This window comes from Eublepharis macularius, chromosome 3 (assembly GCF_028583425.1).
Source record: "Eublepharis macularius isolate TG4126 chromosome 3, MPM_Emac_v1.0, whole genome shotgun sequence".
Lineage (NCBI taxonomy): Eukaryota > Metazoa > Chordata > Lepidosauria > Squamata > Eublepharidae > Eublepharis > Eublepharis macularius.
This window is the reverse complement of record NC_072792.1, coordinates 5457052-5479583: the sequence shown is the minus strand read 5'-3', so window position 1 is coordinate 5479583 and position 22532 is coordinate 5457052. Positions and strand designations below refer to the sequence as shown.

The window sequence follows — 22532 nt, the reverse complement described above, 5'->3', positions numbered from 1 at the left end:
CAGTTTAAAATGATAACAGACCATATCATTATTAAATAGTGCAGATATGGGGAGGATAATAAGCTGTGTGTTACTTGTTACTGACACCACAGACACTACCCAGTTGGTGGTTATATAACTACAAACTGTTCGGCATTCTCAGCAGCAATGGGTGTGCTGCTGGAGGAATAAGATCCCATTTCCCCATCCATGAACTATGGTACTTTGAATGATGCGGGAATGAAATAAGAGGGGAAAGAAGAAGCATGACAAATGTCTACCTGTGCATTTATTTCACAATCAGTCATTATAAAGTCTTAAGCGGAAAAGCCCAGAAACAAAAATGACTTTTTTTCTTCCCAATCCAGAAAGATAGTATTTTTACTTTTATTAGAGATAAATAGCATTGGTCACAATAGGTGGTTGGTCTGACACAACAAAGCATATTGTCTCAGTACAACCCAGCCAAAGTTAAATGCTTCTGAATCACACTGGTTGCAATGGAAGAGTTACACATAGGCTTAATTCCCACTGATATCAAAGAGACTTAAAAGGCTTAGTTGGACTGTTAAAATTTATTTCCAGGGACTGAACACGCACCCGTTAATCAATCATAATCATATCCTCCCCCCCAGTTCAGCAATAATTTTTCTGCTTTCCCAGCCATGCACCCTCTTGAAGACTGACATTTTTCACCATCCATAGAAAACTACAGTAATAAAAGAGGACTGAAAAATAAATCATATAACAGAAGGTAGCCGTCATTGTACACATACAGTTTGTGGTCTGCAGGGCAGTAGTTGATGCTCTGAATGGTTTCCATCACTTTATCTATAATGATACTTATTCTGCCTTCCCTTCCCGTGTTAGTGTCGTAAGTGTAAAAGATTTCCTCTTTTCTCGTGTTGACTGGTCTCGTGGCATGGAGCACCCCACATACAATGAAGGCGTTCGATACAGAAGGCTTGTACTGCCTTGTTTGCCACGTACTGAGCACATCCAGAGTAGTCTCGTTGAGTTTGCTGATCACAATGTTACCTGTGCTGGCTTCAGTTGAGTAGATCACCCATAACCCGTTCTCATCCACATTGAAATTCATATCTTGCCATGAGACACCAGCATAAGAGAACCGATTGTTAAAGGCCGCACCTGGAAGAGTTTTTCTCAGCACAACAGTGTTTGTGTTTAAATCCAGCTTACTCATATCTCTGGAACCATGTGCGTTAAAATACATGTAATTTTTGTAGACAGCCATACCACTGCCCTCACCATACTGAACTCGATAGTCCCTTGCATTTTTGTAGAGCAGCAAATCGTCATAGGAACTGTGAAGTCTGTAATATTCTAAGTATCTCCCATCTGTATTCAGTGGAGCCACCCAGTAGAGATCTTTGTTAGGAGAAAGGGTAGAGTAATCCCTGCCCCAGGCACCATATTTGTAGGAAAACCCTTTCCAGTTCAGCTGAGTAACATATGGCTGGCTTATGTTCCTGATTCCACCATGATTGCAGCTTCCTGAAAATAAACAAAATCAGAAACGTTTTACATACAAACTTAATGTGAAGGAGCAGAACCACCTGAGCCTCCTGAAACTTCTTCCCATCTTTGAGTCCTCACTCAAGGCCAAACTACATGAGATGCCCGACATGTTCTTCACGTGTCAGGTACCTCATGTTTCCCTGAGTAGCGTAGTGTAGTACTCGAAACAATTCTCCACCAAAGGAAGGGTGTTGGGGGAGGCATTATCTCTCTGTCTTTTGCAAAAAAGCCTCCACTCAGGTTTTCCTCCAGGAACTTGGGGGGGGGGGCGGAACGGACATAACAGGAGGCAGGAAATCTAGTGTAGCTTTTTGCAAGAGAGAGAGGGGGAGAGAGAATCCTCTCACTGCTTTTCTCTGCGGAGAATCACATCGCAGATTCTCTTTCTCTTTTGCAAAAAGCTGCACTTCTCTTAGTTCTCTGTTGACAGCCAGGGCCCAATCTATCCCACCCCTGGTCAAAACCCCACTCCTTTCTTCTTCGTCTGGTGCTCACATGATTTATTTGGTCTCATCCCCCCACCATGTCTTCAGGGATCACTTCCACAGCAGTCTTTCAGCACTTGGGTGATCTGTTCTAGACACGGGCACAAATGCGGAAAAAAATGAACACGCTGTTCGTTGTTCGTTGCTGCCGCCGAACGTGAACAGATGAACAGTAATGAACATGTCCCGTTAATGAACATGTTCGTTGTTCATTGGGGCCAGAACGGCCCCTGTTAGACTTAGAGAGCCCATATTCACAGGGAGTATTCAGCAGGCTCCCCTCCAGCTATCACCCAAGTTTGGTCAAGATCCAATATGGATCTTGGAGTTATACATTTCCAAATCCAACACCCCCAGGAAACTCCCATTCGACACAATGTGAGCCACCAATTGTCTTTTGTCCCGTGGACAAGCGGTGGACTCTAGGGGGGGGTGCTTTGGCTGCTCGCCAGCGGCACCCCCCATGTGCCCGCCTGCCAGGCCTCCCTGAGGCTACTTTCTGCCAAGGTATGACGGTGGGTGATGAGTGCGGCTGCTGGGCATGGCAGACTGGGGGAGGCGTTGGCGGGCCACCTCCCCTCTAGGGGGGATCTGGCCACTCGCCAGTGACACCCTCCATGTGCCCACTTGCCAGGCCTCCCTGAGGCTACTTTCTGCCAAGGTATGACGGTGGGTGATGAGTGCGGCTGCTGGGCATGGGAGACTGGGGGAGGCGTTGGCGGGCCACCTCCCCTCTAGGGGGGATCTGGCCACTCGCCAGCAGCACCCCCCATGTGCCCACTTGCCAGGCCTCCCTGAGGCTACTTTCCACCAAGGCATGATGGTGGGTGATGAGTGCGGCCGCCGGACCTGGCGGGCTGGGGGAGGCGGTGGCAGGCTGCCTCCCCTCTAGGGGGCAGGGTGTCTGGCTGCTTGCCAGCAGCACCCCCCCCATGTACCTGCCCACCAGACCTTCCTGAAGCTACTTTATGCCAAGGTATGACAGTGGGTGATGAGTGGGTCTGCCGGGCCTGGCAGGCTGGGGGAGGCAGTGGTGGGCTGCCTCCCCTCTAGAGGGCGGGGGGTCTGGCCACTCATGGCTAACATCACCCACCTTCCTGCTTTTGTGGAAAGGACGGGAGGGAGAGAAGATGTCATTTGGAGGGGTTGGAGTGTTCCGGAGAGGGAAATGAGGGAAGGGGAACTGGGAACTGGGAAGATCCCAACAGTTGCTGCGAGGCTTGCTCCGAGGATCCCACTGAGGTACTCAGTGGCAGCAGCTAGCATCACCCACCTTCCTGCCTTCGCAGAAAGGATGGGAGGGAGAGAAGAGGGTTGGAGGGATCGGAGGGGTTTGGAGGGGTCTGAGTGTTCTGGAGAGGGAGAGGTCGAAAGAGGGAAGGGGAACTGGGAAGATCCCAACAGTTGCTGCGAGGCTTGCTCCGAGGATCCCACTGAGGTACTCAGAGGCAGCAGATAACATCACCCACCTTCCTGCCTTTGCAAAAAGGATGGGATGGGCAGGACAGGAGAGGTCATTGGGAGGGGTTAGAGTGTTCCAGAGAGAAGCGATGCGGCGGCAGCTCTCCACCAGATTGAGCGTCTACAATGTTCCCTCATCCCAGCTGTCCCTTGGCTTGCTCCCCAGACCAAGCACATCCCTCATCACCAGGTGCAGCTTCTGCACAATGCACACCAGGCCCGGGAGGGATGCCTCTTTCAGGGCTGCCAACATATTGCTTCCCACATCTGTCAGCCATGGAAAAACCCTTCTGCCCCCACAGTCCACTCCCTCAGAGCCGCCTTTATGGTGGTGGCGATGTTCTTCCCAGTATGGACCTCATCCATCCCCTGGGCCTGGAGAAGAACAATGCTGTAGCCCAGTGTGAAGCATGGTACCTTTTTCCGGGGGCCAGTTCTTGGCTTTGGATGGAGGAGGTCCTCTGGTTGCCACCAGTGGGCAGTGATGGCAAGGTACCCGTGATGGCAGCCACTCCAGAGGTCGGCCATGAAGTGTACAGTATGGCCTTTGGTAGCCAACAGCTCCCTGAGCACCATGTCTCGCACAGACTGGTAGAGGGCAGGCAAGACTTGATGCACAATGGTGCGCCATGATGGCATGGAGAACCATGGGGCAAAGTGCTGAATCAGCCTTTGGAAGCCAAGCCCTCTACAACGGATAGGGGAAATCCTTGCAGGGCAATCATCTCTGCTACCACATGAACACCCGCCTCCTGAGCCCATGACCTCACCCTTTTCAACGGCACTATCCCTGCCCCCAATAGACCAACCTCCCCAAGGGCAGCCTGCCTGACCGTTTTGCTCCCACTGGCAGGACCCTCAAGGCAAGTCTTCTCGCTTGGGGTGGATTCCGGTGACCCTCCCACTCATCCCAGCTCAGAGGGAGCCCTCTGTCTGCCCCCGCTGGATGTTTCGCTGGCTGAGGACAGAGACTGCAGGCTTGGGAGGCATGTCTTCAGGTGCCTAGTCAGGACCGTTGATGACTGGTGCTTTGGGTCATTGCCCCTGCGCACCAGGCCATCACAGACACAGCACCGCACCACATGGTGGTCATTCTTAAGGGCCTGGAAATGCCTCCATACAGACAATTTGAACCGTGGCCCACTAACTGTTCCTGGGGAGGGAGGACGAAGGGTAACTGACTGCAGTGTGGAGCTGGCAATGGAAGACAGAGTGAGGGGTGGACTGCAGGCAGGGACAGCATCAGGAGTTTGGGATGGGGACGGGATGGATGTTTCATCAAAGCCAAACCATTCCTCCATGGATCCTTCAGCTTCCTCCTCCTCAAACAGTTTAAAGAGGTCCCCCGGTGGCAAGAGGTCTTTGGCCTCCTCCAAAGCCCCCACAGGTGATTTAAGGGGAGTGAGAGTCTGCTGCTGCAGAGCCCTGCCCAGTACTGCTTCCCACGGGGAATTGTAACCAATTTGGAGCTCCACACTTGGAAGGAAGGCCTGCCCATCAAGCTAAGTTGGGCTCATATTGGGGTTTCCAGGGCGACAGAAGGAGTGCAAACAGAGTTCAGGCACTCCCAACCTCCGTTGCCAAGGGAATTGATTGAAGGTGCCTGGCTGTCTGGCTTCACGAACAGCAGACGAACACAACGAACAAGGGTTGCGACGACTGCTTGTTCATTTGCAATGGCGCCTCACGAATGGCTTGTTCGTGAACAGACGAATGGGATGTTCGTGGCTTTTTTGTGTTTGTAATGCTGTTTGTGCCCATGTCTAATCTGTTCCCATCAAGAGGAAGGGCCGGCTGCCCTTTCTTCTCCCTTTTTCATAGACAAGCAGCAGCAAGCAATGCAAACCCAGAGCCAAAAGTTTTAAAAGAGAAATAGGATAAAAAAGAAGAAAAAGCGGAGGCGGGCACTTTCCATGTACCACACGGCACAACCGCTCTTAGCCGGTTCAGACTGCAGTTGGTGGAGGGAGAGGATTTGATGTTCCACAACAAAGAAACATATAGAAAGCATATGTATGTCAGGCTCCAATCTAGGTTAGAACATTTTTCTCTTGAATGGCCAGTTTTTTATGTGCAAAGATTTTCTGTTTATGTGGAAACATTCATTATGAAGATAGTTTCAGGTGGATAGCTGTGTTGGTTTGCAGTAGAAGAGCACGATTCAGGTCCAGTAGCACTTTAAAACTCATACCCTGGGAATCTAGTTAGTCTCTAAGGTGCTACTAGAGCCAAATCTTGCTCACTTACTATGAGACTCTCTACCTTTGTAAGACGTGGTACAGTCCCACCACATACTGAGCAGATTGTCTACGGAGTCTCTGAGAGTTCCTGAAGCGCTTGACACACTTTGCCTCCATCATGTTTAAGAGCTGCCTCGCAAGGTCAGCCATGATCAATGTTCTTCAATTAATGAGGGAAGGCAGAGACGGACAGAACACTTGGCTCGCCCACTGAATGTGATCAAGAAGATTTAGGTAAAAGACATCCTGACTCAGAGCTTTCTCTCCAGATCACCATATGCTCCACGTTACCTCTGCTCTTGACATATATTTCTGGGCTTGGAGTTGTTTACACTTTCATCAGCACAGGACAGAAAAGCCAATATTGATGATAATAGTTTTATGAGCCAGTTTTATTGCTAAATGCTTCACAGTTTACCTGCTCTCTAGATCAATGGAAGTGCTTCTCACAGCAGGGTTATCAAATAAATGTGGCCACTGCAATTTACAGTTTGCCTTAAACTGACAATGCATTGACTGAATTAGTATACCTAAATCAGTAATGTTGTCTGCAAATTAAATGTTTATGTGCATAAATCTGTAATTTATATTTTTAAAGTAAAAATAAAAATAAAATGCCACTTCCAAGGCACATAGATGTGGTTTGAAATCATTTTTCATGTCATTAAACAAGCACCAGGCAAGTTTTCTTTTAATAATTCATGAATTCTTTCATAAATAAAAACAATCATGTATCTGGCCGAGAAGTGGTTCTGTAGAAAAGAAATAGGGAATTCTGTCTCTTTTCCTTAAAGAGATCTCTCTCCTGAACACTTGTTTGTTTTTAATTTAGGAAATAATGTATGAATTATTAAAGTCAGAAGCAGGTTCAGTTTAGTAACATCAAAAATACTTTTGAAGTAAGACATCCAGTCAAGGCTCTGTCCCTTTAAAAAAATCACACACATTTAAATGTATGCACAATAGTACAATTGTCATGTCTGTGTATAGCAATGCCATGTTTATTTTTTTTGTTGTATCACTGATGCCACAGTATACTGAAGTTATAATGCCATTAATGCCTTAATGCTAGCCTGTTGTAATCTATCCTCTAGCCATATTAACCATGTTCTCTCCAGTGTATAATTATTCCTCTCCAGGCCCCAAGAAAGGGCCTCTCACCTTATCTCTCCGAAAGTATGCATCTCCTAATTAGACATGACCTTGAGTGTCTAGATGCCAGTTTTGCAACTTTGCTAGATGATGAGAATGTACTGATTCATAACTATAAGAGGTTCTCACAGAACCCGTGTAATCTTGCGTGCCAATAACCTAACCATTGCTGGAGTGCAGGAGTTTTCAAGTATAACACACCCTCTGTGTTTTGATTCCTCACTTCTACCAAAGCTCTGTAATGGAGTGCAGACCTGAACTTTAAAATCCTGAATAAAGCCTTTTCTATTGGAACCAATGTGTGGTCACTGGAGAGGGACTAAGGGATCTACCTGCCAGGAACTGACAACAATTGTCGGAAAGGGGGGGGCTCTTCTTGTACAAATTCTGAAGGTGGTATTCCCATTCCATTGGCAAGTTATTCCATATAACTGTGCTGTCTGGAATCAGGGAAGAGGGTAGCAAACAAAGTAATGTCTCATTCTGTAAATATCAGGTATGTCAAATTGACATGCCTCAGTTATTCAGAGGCTTCTTTTCACTATTTAAGCCTGTTCTTCCCAGTCTCCAAACTGTGGGAAACTCTGCCTGTCTTATCCCTGGATTACAACACGACTGAGCTGATTATGGAGAATGATATGATATCCTGCTCTCAAGTCACAGCTGACTTCTGGTGACCCCTGGTGGGGTTTTCATAGCAAGAGACTATCAGAGGTGGTTTGCCATTGCCTGCCTCTGCAGTCCTGGTCTTCATTGAAGGTCTCCCATCCAACTATTAACCAAGGCCGACCCTGCTTAGCTTCTGAGATCTGATGAGATCAGGTTCACCTGGACTATCCAGGTCAAGGCATGGAGGAGAATAAGGAATATTAACTTATTTATTTTACTTTGTCTATACTCAGCCTTTCTCCCCAGTGGGGTCCCTAAATGGCTTGCATTACGGTCCTGTCCTCCATTTCATCCTCACAACAACCCTGTGAGATAGGTTAAGCCAAGGTCATACAGCAATCTTCCATGGCCAAGCAGAGAATCAAATCTTGGTTGCCCAGAACTTCGTCCATCACTCTAACCACTACACCACATTGGCTCTCAAAATTTCAGATGTGGGGATTACAGCACAATTCTAAGAACAGTTACTCCAGTCTAAGCCCATTGATTTCAACTGCCTTAGTCACCCTTTGGCCATTGGCTTATGGAGTGCTGCAGACTCCCATCTTGTCCCCAATGCTTTTCAACACCTACATAAAACCACTGTAAGAAGTGATGGAGAGATTTGAAGTGCCCATTGGCTGAAGCCAGTGCAGAGTGTGTGAAGCTGACAGCCCCGTCGGCAAGAGAATGGGGCTGTCAGCTTCACTTGCCCCGAGCCGGCTTCAGCCCATCGGCTGAACCTGGCACGGGGTCTGTAAAACTGACAGCCCCATTCTCCTGCTGCCCAGGGCGGAAGGAGAATGGGGGCTGACAGCTTCACTCTCACTGTGCTGGCCTCAGCCCATGGGCTGAACCTGATGCGGGGTCTGTCAAACTGACAGACCCCATTCTCCTGCCACCCAGGGTGGAAGGAGAACAGGGGCTGACAGCTTTACTCACCCCACACTGACTTCAGCCCATGGGCTGAACCCGGCACAGGGTATGTGAAACTGACAACCCCCTTCTCTTGCCACTCACTGGCGGCAGGAGAACGGGGTTGTCAGTTTCACACACCCTTCAGCAGCGCCAGCCTGTCTGGCTTCTTGAACCACTCACGACTCTCACAAACTGGGCAGAAAAGTTGTGGAGTTCGTGGAAAACGCGGCCTCACGAACCGCGTTTTCATGAATCACGAATCAGCCCGGTTCGTGGGTTTTTTTGCTTCGTATTGCAATTGCCCACCTCTACTTAACACCCATCACAAAAACATCAAAAATAGGGAGATGAGCACAAGGAAAAATGCTGGAAAGAGGACAAACTCCCCCCCCCCAGCTTCATACAAATATTATAAATATAATATGAACCCAAAGCTAAGATAGCCCAAATGGGCTGGCAGGCACAGAGGTGCATAGAAGGTTGTTGGGTGAATGCACTTTGCTCTCTGCTCACACACTTAAAAGAGTGTGCGGGAGCTCTAAGTCCTCCCAAGCTAACCACTGAGAAACTCAGGCCCAACTTCCCCCTTCCTCCATTAAACAGCAACATTAATTCCATATCAGAATCCCAAAGACGGCCCACAGGAGATCTCATAGGTTGGATGTCACAGATTTGTTCTGCTAACTCCAAGGTGCTCTCTTACAGCAGAAGGAGCAAGAGGCCAGCAGAGCAGAACCTCAGGATCCATGGTTTCCAAATGTAAAAAATCCTGGGGCCCAATTAAGCACCAAGCTGCCAGGTATGTATCCCTAATTTAGGTCCTTAATGGATACGTGCCTGAAACAAGGGTCAGTGCAGTGCAGTTCCACGCATTCAGTATTGCCACCACGGGCAACATCCGTGCAAGGCAGCACCTGTCAAGAGCTTTTGTTCTTGCTTAAAGGCTGGGAAGGCATTCCAGCACCCCAAATGCAACGGCTGGATCTGTTCAGGAACTTCATTAGCCCTTACCCAGGAGAGCCACTGAGGTTCCTTCTATTGCCCTGCTGAATTAAAAGCACAACCCAAGAAAACTGGAGTCAAAGGTCTTTCTTGTCCTGTGCATTACTGTGAGTCTCTCATTGCCCAGCTGGGCAAAAACAAATGAAGGCACAAACTGGACACGAGACCTCAACGTGAGTAACAAAGCCACGGGGAAATTGTCTTTTAAAAAAATAAATGAAAAGCAACCCTTGAGGGCTGCAATTTTATGAAAAGAAGTGGAAGGAGCTTGATCAACCCTTTCTCCATCACTGTTCTTCAAATCAAACAGATTATCCACCCCTCCCTGTAACCTCCTTCCTCAGCAGGATGGCAGATGCAGGCAAACAATATTGTTCTCTGGAAATCTGCAGGGGAGTGGAAACTGCTGGAATGGCAGTTTTTGGTAGGTAATAGCTGGTGGATGGAAACACACACACACACACACACTGATAAATATTGGAGTCTTCTGAGGCTGTTTTTCATTAAACTGTCTAGGCTGTATTGGATGCACTTAGGTATAATGTCTACTTTACCCAAGAGAAGCAAATCAAGTTTACCAACAACTCCTCTCTCTTATTTTATTCCCGAAGAACTGTTTGCTAATATTGAAGCCCAAATCCTTTTGAAATGGAAGGAGATGATTCAGAAGAACATACTCTTGCACACAATATATCAAAGGTGTGTGTGTGTTGTATGTGTCGTCAAGTTATGGAGACCCCAGCAAGGGGCTCTCAAGGCAAGTGAGAAGCAGAGGTGATTCGCCCGCTGCCTTCCTCTGCAGAGGCTTCCTTGGCGGTCTCCCATCCAAGCACTGACCCTGCTTAGCTTCCGAGATCTGACAAGATCGGGCTATACTGTGCCACCTTCCCTTCTCTATCAAAGATAAGCATTTCAAATAGTTCAGAAACTTTCTAGCTGTTTCCTGAAACAGGCTTAGCCTTGATATGTTTTAAAGAAAGGTTTGAGGGCGGGGTCGCCCCCTCCTTTCTTCCAACGTCACCCAGCAGTCTCTTTGCTCAGATGGGCCTGTGAGGCATGAAAGCCCGAGAAGGTGTCTGAACGAGGGTCCTTTGGCTGCTACCATCTTTTTTTTCTCCTTCTAATAAAGTGGCAGAAGACCCAGCACAGAAGATTTGGAAGACACCTTTGGGCAGAGAGGCTGTCTGTCCTGGACAAATCGGGAGCGAACCAGGAAGCAAGAGCGGCCCCGGAGGAAGTCCAGTGGAGCGGCCCCTGCTGTGCCACAAGCAGGGCCCTTGGCTAAACGGGCACTAGCTCACCAACTGCATCATCCCCCAGACTGGAAGGATGCCGTTGCTGGCAAGGGGCCCAGGCCAAGCTGGAGGCTTCGGCAGAGTTGCTGGAGGAGCTCTGCTTGCTTCTGGCCACCCACAGCCCTCCAAGGCTGTGGCCCACCGGGACGTTTCCCTGTACGTGGAACAGCCCATCTGCCCTGATGCCCCTTCACAGAAAGAGCAGAAATGGCCCCATAATGAGGTGGTAGGCAAGTTGTTTTTTTTTAAAGGAATCCAGGTATTCAGGGGACCTGGTCAATTTAAACAAAGCTCTCCAGTTACGGGATTGGGGAGGGGGGAAGGGCAGACCTCGAGGGCCTAAGGCAAAGAAAATGACACCCATGTGGGAGGGACCTGCAAATATTTGCACCTTCCCATTCACATGCCACACAAACACACTTCGGTTGTGATCTTTCTAACAAGCTTATACCAACCCAGTCTGGGAAAGATCAGAGCAAACCACTCTGGTTTGGGCACTAAACTCCACGTGGCAGCAGCCTTAGTTAAGGAGTGAAGCATACCTTGAGAGCTCCTGTGCAAGAAGTTGCTGGCAGCACTGAAGTGGATCTCTACAGTACCTCACTCTTTCCCAGCCCAGGCAAATGCCTCTACTCCAATAGAAGTGCTTCAGAAGAATGGCCGAGTCCCAGGCAGTGGTGGATCAGGAGGATGCCAAAAGGACCTGGGAAAGGGCCCCACCCTTTCCTGCCACCACGCCCCCCTCACCTGACTGATCCCTGTGCCCCCGCTTGTCAGCTTTACCACAGGGCAGCAGCCCACCAGGATTTCCCCCAGGAAGCTAAGTGGTCAATCCACCCATAGTGCCAGGAATCATAAAACAAGAAAGACATTCACACATGCTCTTTCCAATAGACGGAAGATAGAATTCTTAAAGCGGGGGGGGGGGGGGGCGTGATTAGGCTCAACATTTTCCCATCCACCTTACAGTGTGCTATTTCACTTAGATTCTAAACCAAGTCTCAAGAAACTGGAGAAGAGCTTTTCTCTTGCATTGATGCCTCCCTTGGCAAGCTGAGTACAGTTTATGGGCTAGCAATGGCATCTAAAGCTAAGAATCCAAGGGAGACCCTGAGATTTCTTGGATTCATCTATAAAGACAAGTGTCCTGACTGACTCATCAACGCTCAGCCCAGGCTCCTGGACCTAGAAACATGACGTTTGAGGAGAACATTCCTTTTATGATGTAAACACCCACGAAGAAGGGATTTTAAGAAATTTGCCCCCAAGGGGGTAGAAAGGGGTAAAATGTGTTTTCCCAAAGGGATACAGCTTCCCTGTGTGGCTGGCAGGCTGCTGCCTGCTTGCGCCCCCACTCACTGCCAGCTCGGCCACTCTTCCCTGATTGGGCCAGCCTTTCAAGGTCATTTGCATATGCAGGCTGATTGGGACTCACAACATTCCACGCCTCATTCCCCCCACCCCGAGACAGTTGGTACCATGCTATTATACTACAAAACCAACTAAAAAAACCCCCAAAACCGATCACAAAACAAAAAATGTTACATACCCATAACTAATATAACTGGATTTAAAGTAGTTAAATACTGTAGTGGAGCATGGGTATCAAGCTAGTAGTCAATATTTCTTTTCTTCCAAACAAACATAATCAATTAAAGAATTCTCAACAGAGCTCCATTCCTCTGGGATCGTTTTCTTACTGACTTCAGGGAATTAAAAGGACAGCCACCATATAACAGTTGCCAGCGTAAGGGACAGATAAACGTGTGTTGCAAATAGAGGTTTCAGAATATGCATTAAAATAGATGCAAGGGCGTTATCAGGAGGTAGTATCAGATCTCATTACTTACTGTGAGGAAATATACTCTGACATACATTTCCATCTCAGGAATAGTACAACCACTTACCAGGCGGGAGGTGGGGGGTGGTGGTGCCGTTCTGGTTTCGGTCCCTTTCACAATCCTTCAATTTACTCTGTAGAGCCACAATTTCCCGGCGGATTGCAAGGATGTTATGCTTGTCCAGGGATTCCAGGCCATTTACTAGGAGGCTCAAATTCCTAATCTGTGTAAGGCAAATGACACAAGTGAGACTACATTAAGCTCAGGGTTGTTTTGCATTAAATTATCGGAAATTGTGAATTTTTAAGGGTTTTCGTTTGTTTGTTTTGGGGTGTTTGTTTTTCTCATCACTGGGTGATTCTGCACGAATGGTTTTCCCTGCTTCAGCTTCTAAATGACCTCAATTTTTTCTTGTGTTTCCATGTGTGGGAAGGCAATCCTAGCAGCAGATTCGAAGTCACTGCACGTTTTGTCCATTTTTTCCCCATCCTGCTTTCCCCCGATTTATTTGTCCGTGCGCAGCAGATTAGGGATTTTAATCATGCGGAATTCTTTATCCGATGTTCTCCCCACCCTTGCCCTTTTCTCTCACCCTTCGAATCAACTTAATTTGATTGGCCAATCATGTTTTCTTTTTTTTTTTCTAAGCTACCCTTTCCCTTCCCCCTTTTTTAAAAAAAAATGTAAAAAAAAATTGCAATGTTTCTACAAATCTATGCAGAAACATATCCTGTGTCACATGACAACAGCTGACCAATAACGGGTCCATTTTACAACAAGCCAAATTTGTTACTTGTTGCTCGCTGACAGCTGACAGCTTCTGAGGTAGAGTGAAAGTGTGATGGAGGGACTTCAGCGTTCAACTAGTGGTCTAGGCATTTCATGGAGGGAGAAAGAGACCATCCCCAACACAACACCTATCACTAAACCACACTGCTCACGAAGAAAGCGGGAAAGATAGACGCGGGGTCATTGGTAACAATTTCCCCTCCAAATGTCAATAGCCAATACTCTTCCACAATATCGGCGGGAAGTGCTCTGGCCTATCCAATATGTTTATTTGATGCAACGTTTATGTGTAGCAACGTTTTTTTGTGAGAATTTTTTTTCTAATGTGTTGGTTTGATGCAACGTTTATGTGTAGCAACGTTTTGGGGGGGGGAATGAAGATGTGCATCATTCGACACTTCCCCTGGGAAAAGCGATGAGGAATCGATTTTTATCCTGTCAAAAATTCCGCATGATGGACTTTGAGCCGATGAAATGTGCGAAACAAAAGCCTAATGTGGAATCTGGGAGAAGTGGATTCGTAGGACTCCACCACGGCATGACTGCTCAGAAAGTCCGATCAAAATTGATCACGCGGAATCCCCCACTGTTTAGAAAGACAGGTGTCTCGCAGGTACTCTGTCATAATTTCTTTTGTTTTGTTTTGTAAATGACTGGTTTTATAAATAGAGTCTTGCTATTTTTTTTAAAACCTAATTTTTACTGTGTGGTTTGGTTGTTTTACCAACATGTCACATTTAATGTAAACTGTGAAGAAAGATAAAATTAATGTGCCTCTTTCAGAACTCTGACCTTCCACATGGAGGTTCACTCCTTCGATTTGTTTACCTCCAATTGGCCAGGTGCATAAAGTGCTGTGCCATGTAGGGTTGCCAACTGCAGGATGGGCAATTCCTGGAGATTTGGCAGTAGAGCCTAGGGAGGGCAGGGATTGAGGAGGAAGGTGCCTCATCAAGGAATAATGTAGTGGGATCCACCCTCCAAAGCAGCCATTTTCTTCAGGAGAAATGATCTCTGTAGACTGGAGAACAGTTGCAATTCTGGGAGATCTCCAGGCTCACCTGGAGGTTGGTAACTCTAGTGCCATAGCTGTGGGCACATGACCCGTGCAAGGAAACTCCTTGACTCCACTTCTGCTTTGGGCCTGCAACCAGCACTTTACTACATATCCTACTGTTCGCTGATGAACATAGGCTCCTATGGGGTGGTTTCCACATCGCTTAATATTTAATGTCGAATTAGTTATGTTTTGTTTCAGATTTCTGCTTCTTTTCAAATTTCTACAATCCATACCCTATTGCATTGCTTATTGAATGCACTAGCCATTGGCCACGTTGACATATGCTGTGAAATCCATCTTGAGGCTCGGTAAGAAAGGCAGACTATAAATAATGTAAAATAAATAACTAAAAATGCTCACTCTAATTGTTTCTTGAAATCGCCACACACAGCCCATCCCCCGCTTCGGCTCAACCTTTTTCTTTCTGTGTAGGCTTAGTCAGAAAGATCTGAATAGGAAGAGCCTTTGCATAGGCACAAAGCATGTACAGCCGTTCTCCTCAGGTCCAGTCAGGGAGAACCGCAGGGGCACAACGCTTTTATCATACCTCTTCGAACAACTGCTCGACAACCACATTGCTCCCAGTCAGCGTGCTCTTCAGCTGAGTGACCAGTTTATTCATTTCAGTGATTTCTATTTTCAATAACTGGAAGTCCAGCTCAGTGTACGAAATGCTGGTTTTCTCCATGGACTCAACCCGGAGAGTTATATTCAGGATCTTTTGTTCATATATTTCAATGGCTCGGGTATACTTGCTAACCTGTAAATACACAGAGAATGCATTTCATTTTAGCAGATATTTTTCAACACCCATTTTTTAAAAAAGAACTTTGGCTCACAGCACCTTGGCAATCTCGCCCCGATCAAACTACGATTTATGTGGGTACAACAGAGTGCAGAAGCTTATTTAACATTGTCTTTATTTTTAGACCCAGAATATACAGTGAAGATTACAGATAAGTGACACAGCTAGAGAAAAATGTTTCAGGAGAGAAGTATAATAGCTGATCAGCTCTTTCCTTAGCGATTTTTTTTTAGTTCAACAACAAAATGCCAAAATCTGCTGCAGAAGGACACTGAGGATTGTTACTCACGATGTTTGTTGAAAAATCTGATGAGAAGGGCAAATATTTTTAGTGATAATCACTTTTGTACAGTAGCCATCCTAGATGCTAGTCAGGGTCAGATCAGTGCCCTGCAAAAAACTTTTGACTCGAGACAAAAGGGGGGGCAAGTCTGAACTAGGTATGCTTGAACATCAGCCGGTATGGCTCACATCCTGTTCACTGGTTGTGAATAGACATGGGCACGAACCACAAAAAAACTGAACCATGTGCTTCGTGGGTTTCCACGAACCAGGAACCATGAACTCCTACGAACTAGGGCAAGTTCCCGAACCAGTTCGTGGTTCGTGGGGTTTAAATGCCCCTTTCTGGCTGCTTAGCAGCAGGGGAAGGGGCATTTAATCATTTAAAGGGCCCTTTCCTGCTGCTTGCAAGTGGCAGGTCCCTTTAAACTATCAGCTGGCAGGCGGTGGGGGGGAATCCCCCCTTTAAACAGCCCAAACCCCACAAACTCCAGCCCCAGCCCCCAGCCCAGCCCCTGGGGAAATGACCATTTAAACTGCCCTTTAATACAAACCAAACGAACCAGTAGACCAGTTTGTGGAAGATTGTGGAAACGAGCTTCCATGAACCACTGGTTCGCGAACCACAAACTGGGCTTGTTCGTGGGTTTTTTGGTTCGTATTCAGGTTCATGCCCATCTCTAGTTATGAACAGGGTGCTAATTTTCCAGTGGTTGGTTCCATTGTTCATTGACCTCTTCATGGCTTTTTGCAGACACACATTCTCACATGGCCAATCAATTACTACCCTTCCCATGCGACTACTCAACTCAGCAGGCAATTGTTTAAATCAACAACAAAAATCAGTCACAAATCATGTAAATCAGACATAAATAAAAGCTGAATCTTAATAAAGTCCTCCTTTTCAATGTTTGCCCTTAGTAGACCTTAGTGGTGCTAATGGCCACCTATCAGTAGGAATCAGCAGCTTATTTGTGCTTGCTCTGTTTTGGGGAAACCAATAGCAAACCCATTCAGCTGGTGTTTGGAGTTCTGCAGCACCAACGGAACAGACTGAGTGATTGGCTCATATCTGATCAGTTTCTTTGAAAATGGCACTGTTGCACACATTCTTGGAGAAATTTGCAACACCTTTAGTCTATACAGCACCCACAGCTGCAATCCTTCCCAACTGTTTTCAGCTCTCTGGGAAAGAACTACCAGTAGTCCTCAGGGACAGCTATGGATTTTAGACAAGATTAGTGAAGGTCTGTGAAAGTTAGTTGGTAAAGCTTTAAAAGACCAGGCCTCAAATCCACAGCAGTAAAATATTAGTAGGAATTTCCAAACAGACTTAAAAGGTTGTGCACCATGGTGGGCGGCCTCCCATCCCCCACAGCTATCTCCCACTCTCACAGCAAGAGAATCCGGGAGAGTGATGTCATGGATGCCAAGGCATCTCTTCCTCTCATCATGCCTGAGATGCTCTAGAAATATCCCCAGTCTCTATGATCTTTACCACAGGGATCAGGGGACTTCCTAGAGTGTCACATGACATGATGAAGTCACTTCCAGATAGTCAGTGCTTCATGTAATGCTCCCTCTCCTCATGGCCTACTCCCCAAAGCTCCCAGATTATTGCCAAAGCAAAGTTAAAATAACTCGTTACAGATAAAGGAAAGCAGAAAAGCGTTGGGACTTCTTGTTGGCAGAGGAGGTTTCAGTGCTGTCCCTTTCGTCGGGTTTCAGAGGCGGACAAACCAAAGAGTTAGAAAGACCGAGAGGTCAGGGCACTCTGTTTACTGCTCTGACTGACCTTTGATATGCAGGTAGCTATTCTCAGGATTTCCTCTTCCTGACTTCCTCCCTCTCACTTCTTCTCTTCCTGGCTTTGTTCCAGGTAATACCTCTCTCCTTTCTCCTCCCTCCATCTTGGCCTTGCCCTGCCATCCATGGCCATCCTTAGACTAAGTAGGTAGTTAGGATCGGTCTCTCCTCCTTTCCTATCAGATTATGGAGCAAGTGTATGATTTATTATTTTCCTTCCTGCACACACACCAGCCAGCAGAACCAGCTCACAACCACCTATAATCGCGCTTCCTATGCCGAACAATAGACTCTGCTAACAGCCCAAACATGGAATCCATCGGGACCACAAAGCGTAGCATCCAGACAAGAATAAAAGAACATGAAAGACACTGCAGACTTGGACAACCTGAAAAATCAGCAGTGGCTGAACATAGCCTAACTCAAACAGGGCACAGTATCTTATTCCAGGACACCAAAATACTGGACAACACTTCCAACTACTTTGTCAGACTGCACAGGGAAGCCATTGAAATTCACACGCATAAGCAAACCTTCAACAGGAAAGAAGAAACCTTAAGAATGAACAGAGCATGGTTTCCAGTTCTGAATAACACCAGGCTAACAAAACACTCTATACTCGACAATAGCCCTGCAGAGAAGATTAGCACATCAAGCCCCAATCCATATGCAAAAGAACCTCCTCAGGATACAGTGAAGCCTCCCTCCATTAGCATTCCACACCCTGGGAAACTCTTACAGGATGACTCAGCTCAACCCCACCCCTCCTGAGTAGATACAAATGACCTGCCAACATCTTTTCCACACTGTGACACTGAGAGATCTCTGTCTTTTGGTGCTACTCCTCTGAAGATGCCAGCCACAGCTGCTGGCGAAACGTCAGGAACTACAATGCCAAGACTACGGCAATACAGCCCGGAAAACCCACAACAACCATGGAATCCTTTAATTAGGTTTCTGGGGCCTACATAATTTATTTATCACTTCTAGCACTAGAAAACTCTATTAGCCACTGTCTGCATGTATACAGTATTCAAGCTTGCACAAGCCAGATTTTTTTCCCCCAGACACTATAACTGCTATAATTATGCCAATAGCTTTATATCACTTAGGGAAAAAGGTGCTCTGAGGAGGTTTCAGCTTGCATATTCAGATGAATTTTTTGACAAAGCTTATAGAAATTGAATGGGTGCTGAGGCAAAAGTACAAAAGAGATAGAAGTCCTTGGCACTGAAGGCGAGCGGGCCTTTCTTGCAGGTCCATTCTGGCTGACTGCCTCTGGTGTAAGGAGGTCTCATACCTGAGCTTCATTTGACGGCTGCCATTGCCACAGGGACTGGACCACAGGGTGGGCTGGCCAGACAAAGGCTCAGGTGACGGAAAACTTTTAGCAAACTGTAAAGTCTAAGAACCTGACCCAAAAAGAGTGAGTAACGGGGAATGCATGTTTGCACCTTTTTTTGGTATTCCCTCCTCCATCCATTGCTGTGAGGAGAATATATGTGTGGACTTTTTACTTTTAATAAATACTATTTTAAATGCTGGTAGTTGTTCTCTATATCACATAGATCTCCACTAGTTGAACACAGTATTCAAAACAGGTGCAAGGGGAAGGAAGGGAGTCAGTTGCTAAATCGTTATTCCCCTGGGAGTGTGCAAGAATGGTGAGCCGCCCCATGGTAACCAGTTGCTGGGTGGCGGAAGATGCAGATACTAGGCAAAGCCTTAAAACAGCCATGTGGAAAGGGAAGCTGGCAGTACTGGCCCGCTCAGCAAGTAATTCCTAAAATGACTGCCGTACCAAAAGAGAAGCAAGGCAAGGAAAACCCTCTGAGGGTCAAATGAGCTGAAAAAGTGGCACATCACCAGGCGGACACCAAGACACCTTAGAGGGCCAAATGGAGCAGTGCTCAGCCAGCCACAGGGGTTCATGGGGTGTGTGTGTGTGGATTTATTTTATTTGGGAGGCTCTTGGATGTAGCAAGAGCCCACCCAGAGTCATCCTGCCTGGTGGCCCTTTGTGCTCACTGAGTTTCTTTCCTGCTCTGGCAACACAATTCCTCTGTGGGCATAGGGCTAAATCGTGTACGTTGTTATCTGCAACTGGGGTAGGCCCTGGCAGCAAAATGAGCATGTGCTGAAAGAGACCTCTGGGTTGTTTTTGGCTCCCGAGACACCAACAGATGTATGAGCATAACCTTAGCTAGAAATTAGGGTACCAAAAGAAGATAAAGATGAGGAGATGCTGGGGGCTGTATGAATGCAACTAATGGCAGGCAGGTTGCTTAAGCTACTGCTGATTGTATCAGTGCCCTTTGACTCAGAGCCCAGAAGGACCACCAGATACAGATTTCACAAGAACAGCAGTATATGACACACTTCGAACTTCTGGGGAGAGGGGGCTGAGAAAGGGTGGGGAGGTTCTGCTCCCAACTCCCATGGCCCAAACCACTTCCAAGTTTCCCCCCGATTAAGACCATAAGAAGAGCCCTGCCAGATCAGACCAGTGGTCCTAGTGCAGCTTCTTGTCTCACACAGTTACTCTGGAGGGCCAAGAAATGGGCATAGAGCCCTTCCAAAGACATTGCCTCCTAGCACTGGTATTCAGAGGTTGGCTGCCTCTGAATGTGGAGGTTCCCCTTAGATAGCATGGGTAGTAGTCACTGATAGACTTCTCTTCCGTGAATCTGTTGAGCCATTTTTAAAGTACTCTATGCCTGTGGCCATCATCTGCCAGCACAGTCCACATTTTAAACACTTGCTGTGATTGCCTGGTGCTGAGGTTAGGAAGCTACTTCCTCCTTCTACAGTAACCTTCCAAGCTGCCTCTAGTAGACTGAAACGCCCTTAGGCATCCCTCCGACCATGCAGAAAACCCTGCTGGGCAGGGCAACTTGAATTAGGTCCTGCTCCCAGGAGCTGCGGCAAGACTCCAGCTAAATGGTGAAAAAACAGATTTTGAGGGAAGAAATAAAGAGAAGTCGTGGTCGATTCCCTGTTACAGCTTTCATTTTTCAGATTTTCCTCTCATATTTAACAAAGACAGTTCCAAGCAACAGAACAGTGAAAAGGGGAGTGACATACCAACTGGGAGGGGACAATTATGCAATAAACTACTGATAGAAAGAGGAAGAAGGAGAACCCACCTCATCTCCTGACTAGACATGGGCATGAACGGAAAGAACACACTGTTTATGGTTCATTGCTGCCGATGAACACGAACAGATGAACAGTAATGAACGTCCCATTAACGAACATGTTCATTGTTTGTTGTTTGTGGGGGTCAGAACGGCCCCCGTTGGACTTAGAGAGCCCATATTCACAGGGAGTGTTCAGCAGGCTCTGATCCAGCCATCATCCAAGTTTGGTCAAGAATGCAATACGGATCTTGGAGTTATATATTCCCAAATCCGACGGCCCCAGGAAACTCCCATTCGACACAATGGGAGCTACCAGTTGACTTTTGCCCCATGTACAAGCGGACTCTAGGGGGTGGGGGCTTTGGTCGCTCGCTGGCAGCACCCCCCATGTGCCCACCCGCCAGGCCTCCCTGATGCTACATTCCGCCAAGGTATGACGGTAGGTGAAGTCGCCGGGCTGGGCGGGCTGGGCGAGGTGTTAGTGGGTCGTCTCCCCTCTAGGGGGTGGGGTGGTCTGGCCGCTCACCAGCGGCACTCCCCATAAGCACACTTGCCAGGCCTCCTTGAGGCTAATTTCCACAAAGACTGGAAGATGGTAGGTCAGGTCGGCGGCTGCCGGGCCTGGTGGGCTGGGCCTCCCCTCTAGGGGGTGGGGGGGTCTGGCCGCTCCCTGGCAGTACCCCCCATGTGCCCGCCTGCCAGGCCTCCCTGAGGCTACTTTCCGCCAAGGTATGATGGTGGGTGATGTCGGTGGTCGCTGGGATGGGCAGGATGGGCGAGGCGTTGGTGGGCCACCTCCCCTCTAGGGAGCGAGTGGTCTGGCCACTTGCCAGTGGCACCTCCCATATACCTGTCTGCCAGGCCTCCTTGAGGCTAATTTCCACAAAGTCTGGAAGATGGTAGGTCAGGTCAGTGGCTGCCGGGCCTGGCGGGCTGGCGGAGGCATTGATGAGCTGCCGTTTTCACACTACTAACCTGCTTCCGTTAAGTTGCGGAATGTCGCACAAAAATGTGGAAGATAGCGACTTCTTGCGAGAGTTTTGTGCGACGTTGCACAAAACTCTCACGAGAAGACGCTGTCTTCTGCGGTTTTTGAACAATGTTTCGCAACATCATGGAAGCAGGTTAGTAGTGTGAAAATGGCTGGAGTCTCTGCTGCCCCAGAGCCCTGCGCAGTACTGCTTCCTGTGGGGCAACTGGGACAATCTTTGCACTTCTCCCCATGACCAACCTTGCCCCCTGGCCAAAGCCTCATTGTGCCAGCAAACAAGAATTAAGGAGGAAATAAAAGGAGACAACACTGTGAGCCCTCAGCCGAGGTGCCCACTAAGCTTGGCCCCAGTGCCAGGCATTAGCCCTGGCACCAGAGGGAGGGGCTAGAGCCCTAGCCCAGCACTCCCAGAGACCTGACCAGATCAGGCACTAATAATCAGGGTAAGCCCTCAGCCGAGGTGCCCACTGAGCTTGGCCCCAGGGCCTGGCAGCAGCCCTGGAACCAGAGGGAGGGGCTAAGCCCTAGCCCAGCACTCCAAGAAAACTGACCAGATCAGGCACTGATAATGATAATAATCAATGTGAGCCCTCAGCCAAGGTGCCCACTGAGCTTGGCCCCAGAGCCTGGCAGCAGCCCTGGAACCAGAGGGGATAGATCCCTATCCCACCCACCACACACAGAAAAAAATCCGAGCTCCAATGCACTCTCCCTCTCTCTCCCCCCAAAGGCTAGCAACAGCTCTCTTCCACTCCACTGCTTGCTGAAACTAAAAGCCAGAACTGGGAGCACAGCGCTCTTTTTATAACCAGAGGCCTCATAGGGAAAAGCAGGAGGTCTATGGTTGGCAGTCAGAACTGCCTAACAGAGTTTGCAGGGATAAGATTGAAGTTCCCATGGTCACAGAACACTCCCTCCCCCTCCCTCCCCCCTGGTCTCTTCTCCCATGTAACCAATTGTAACCAATTTGGAGCTCCGCACTTGGAAGGAAGACCTGCCCATCAAGCTGTTGGGCTCATATTGGGGTTTCCAGGGCGACAGAAGGAGTGCAGACAGAGTTCAGGCAGTCCCTGCCTCCATTGCCAAGGGAATTGATTGA

At 47.8% G+C, this 22532-nt stretch overlaps 1 protein-coding gene across 1 annotated transcript in view; it reads right to left on the bottom strand.

Annotated features, from left to right (window-relative positions):
* Positions 1–250: 250 nt before the first annotated feature.
* The window catches only part of OLFM4 (olfactomedin 4), a 33862-nt gene continuing 11580 nt past the window's right edge, over positions 251–22532 (bottom strand). Inside the window, exons 3-5 of the mRNA XM_054973049.1 lie at positions 14957–15169; positions 12627–12783; positions 251–1494 (exon numbers count right to left, since the gene is read on the bottom strand). Coding sequence (XP_054829024.1) covers positions 689–1494; positions 12627–12783; positions 14957–15169 — 1176 coding nt within the window. The 3' untranslated portion in view covers positions 251–688. The remainder of the gene's footprint in view (positions 1495–12626; positions 12784–14956; positions 15170–22532) is intronic.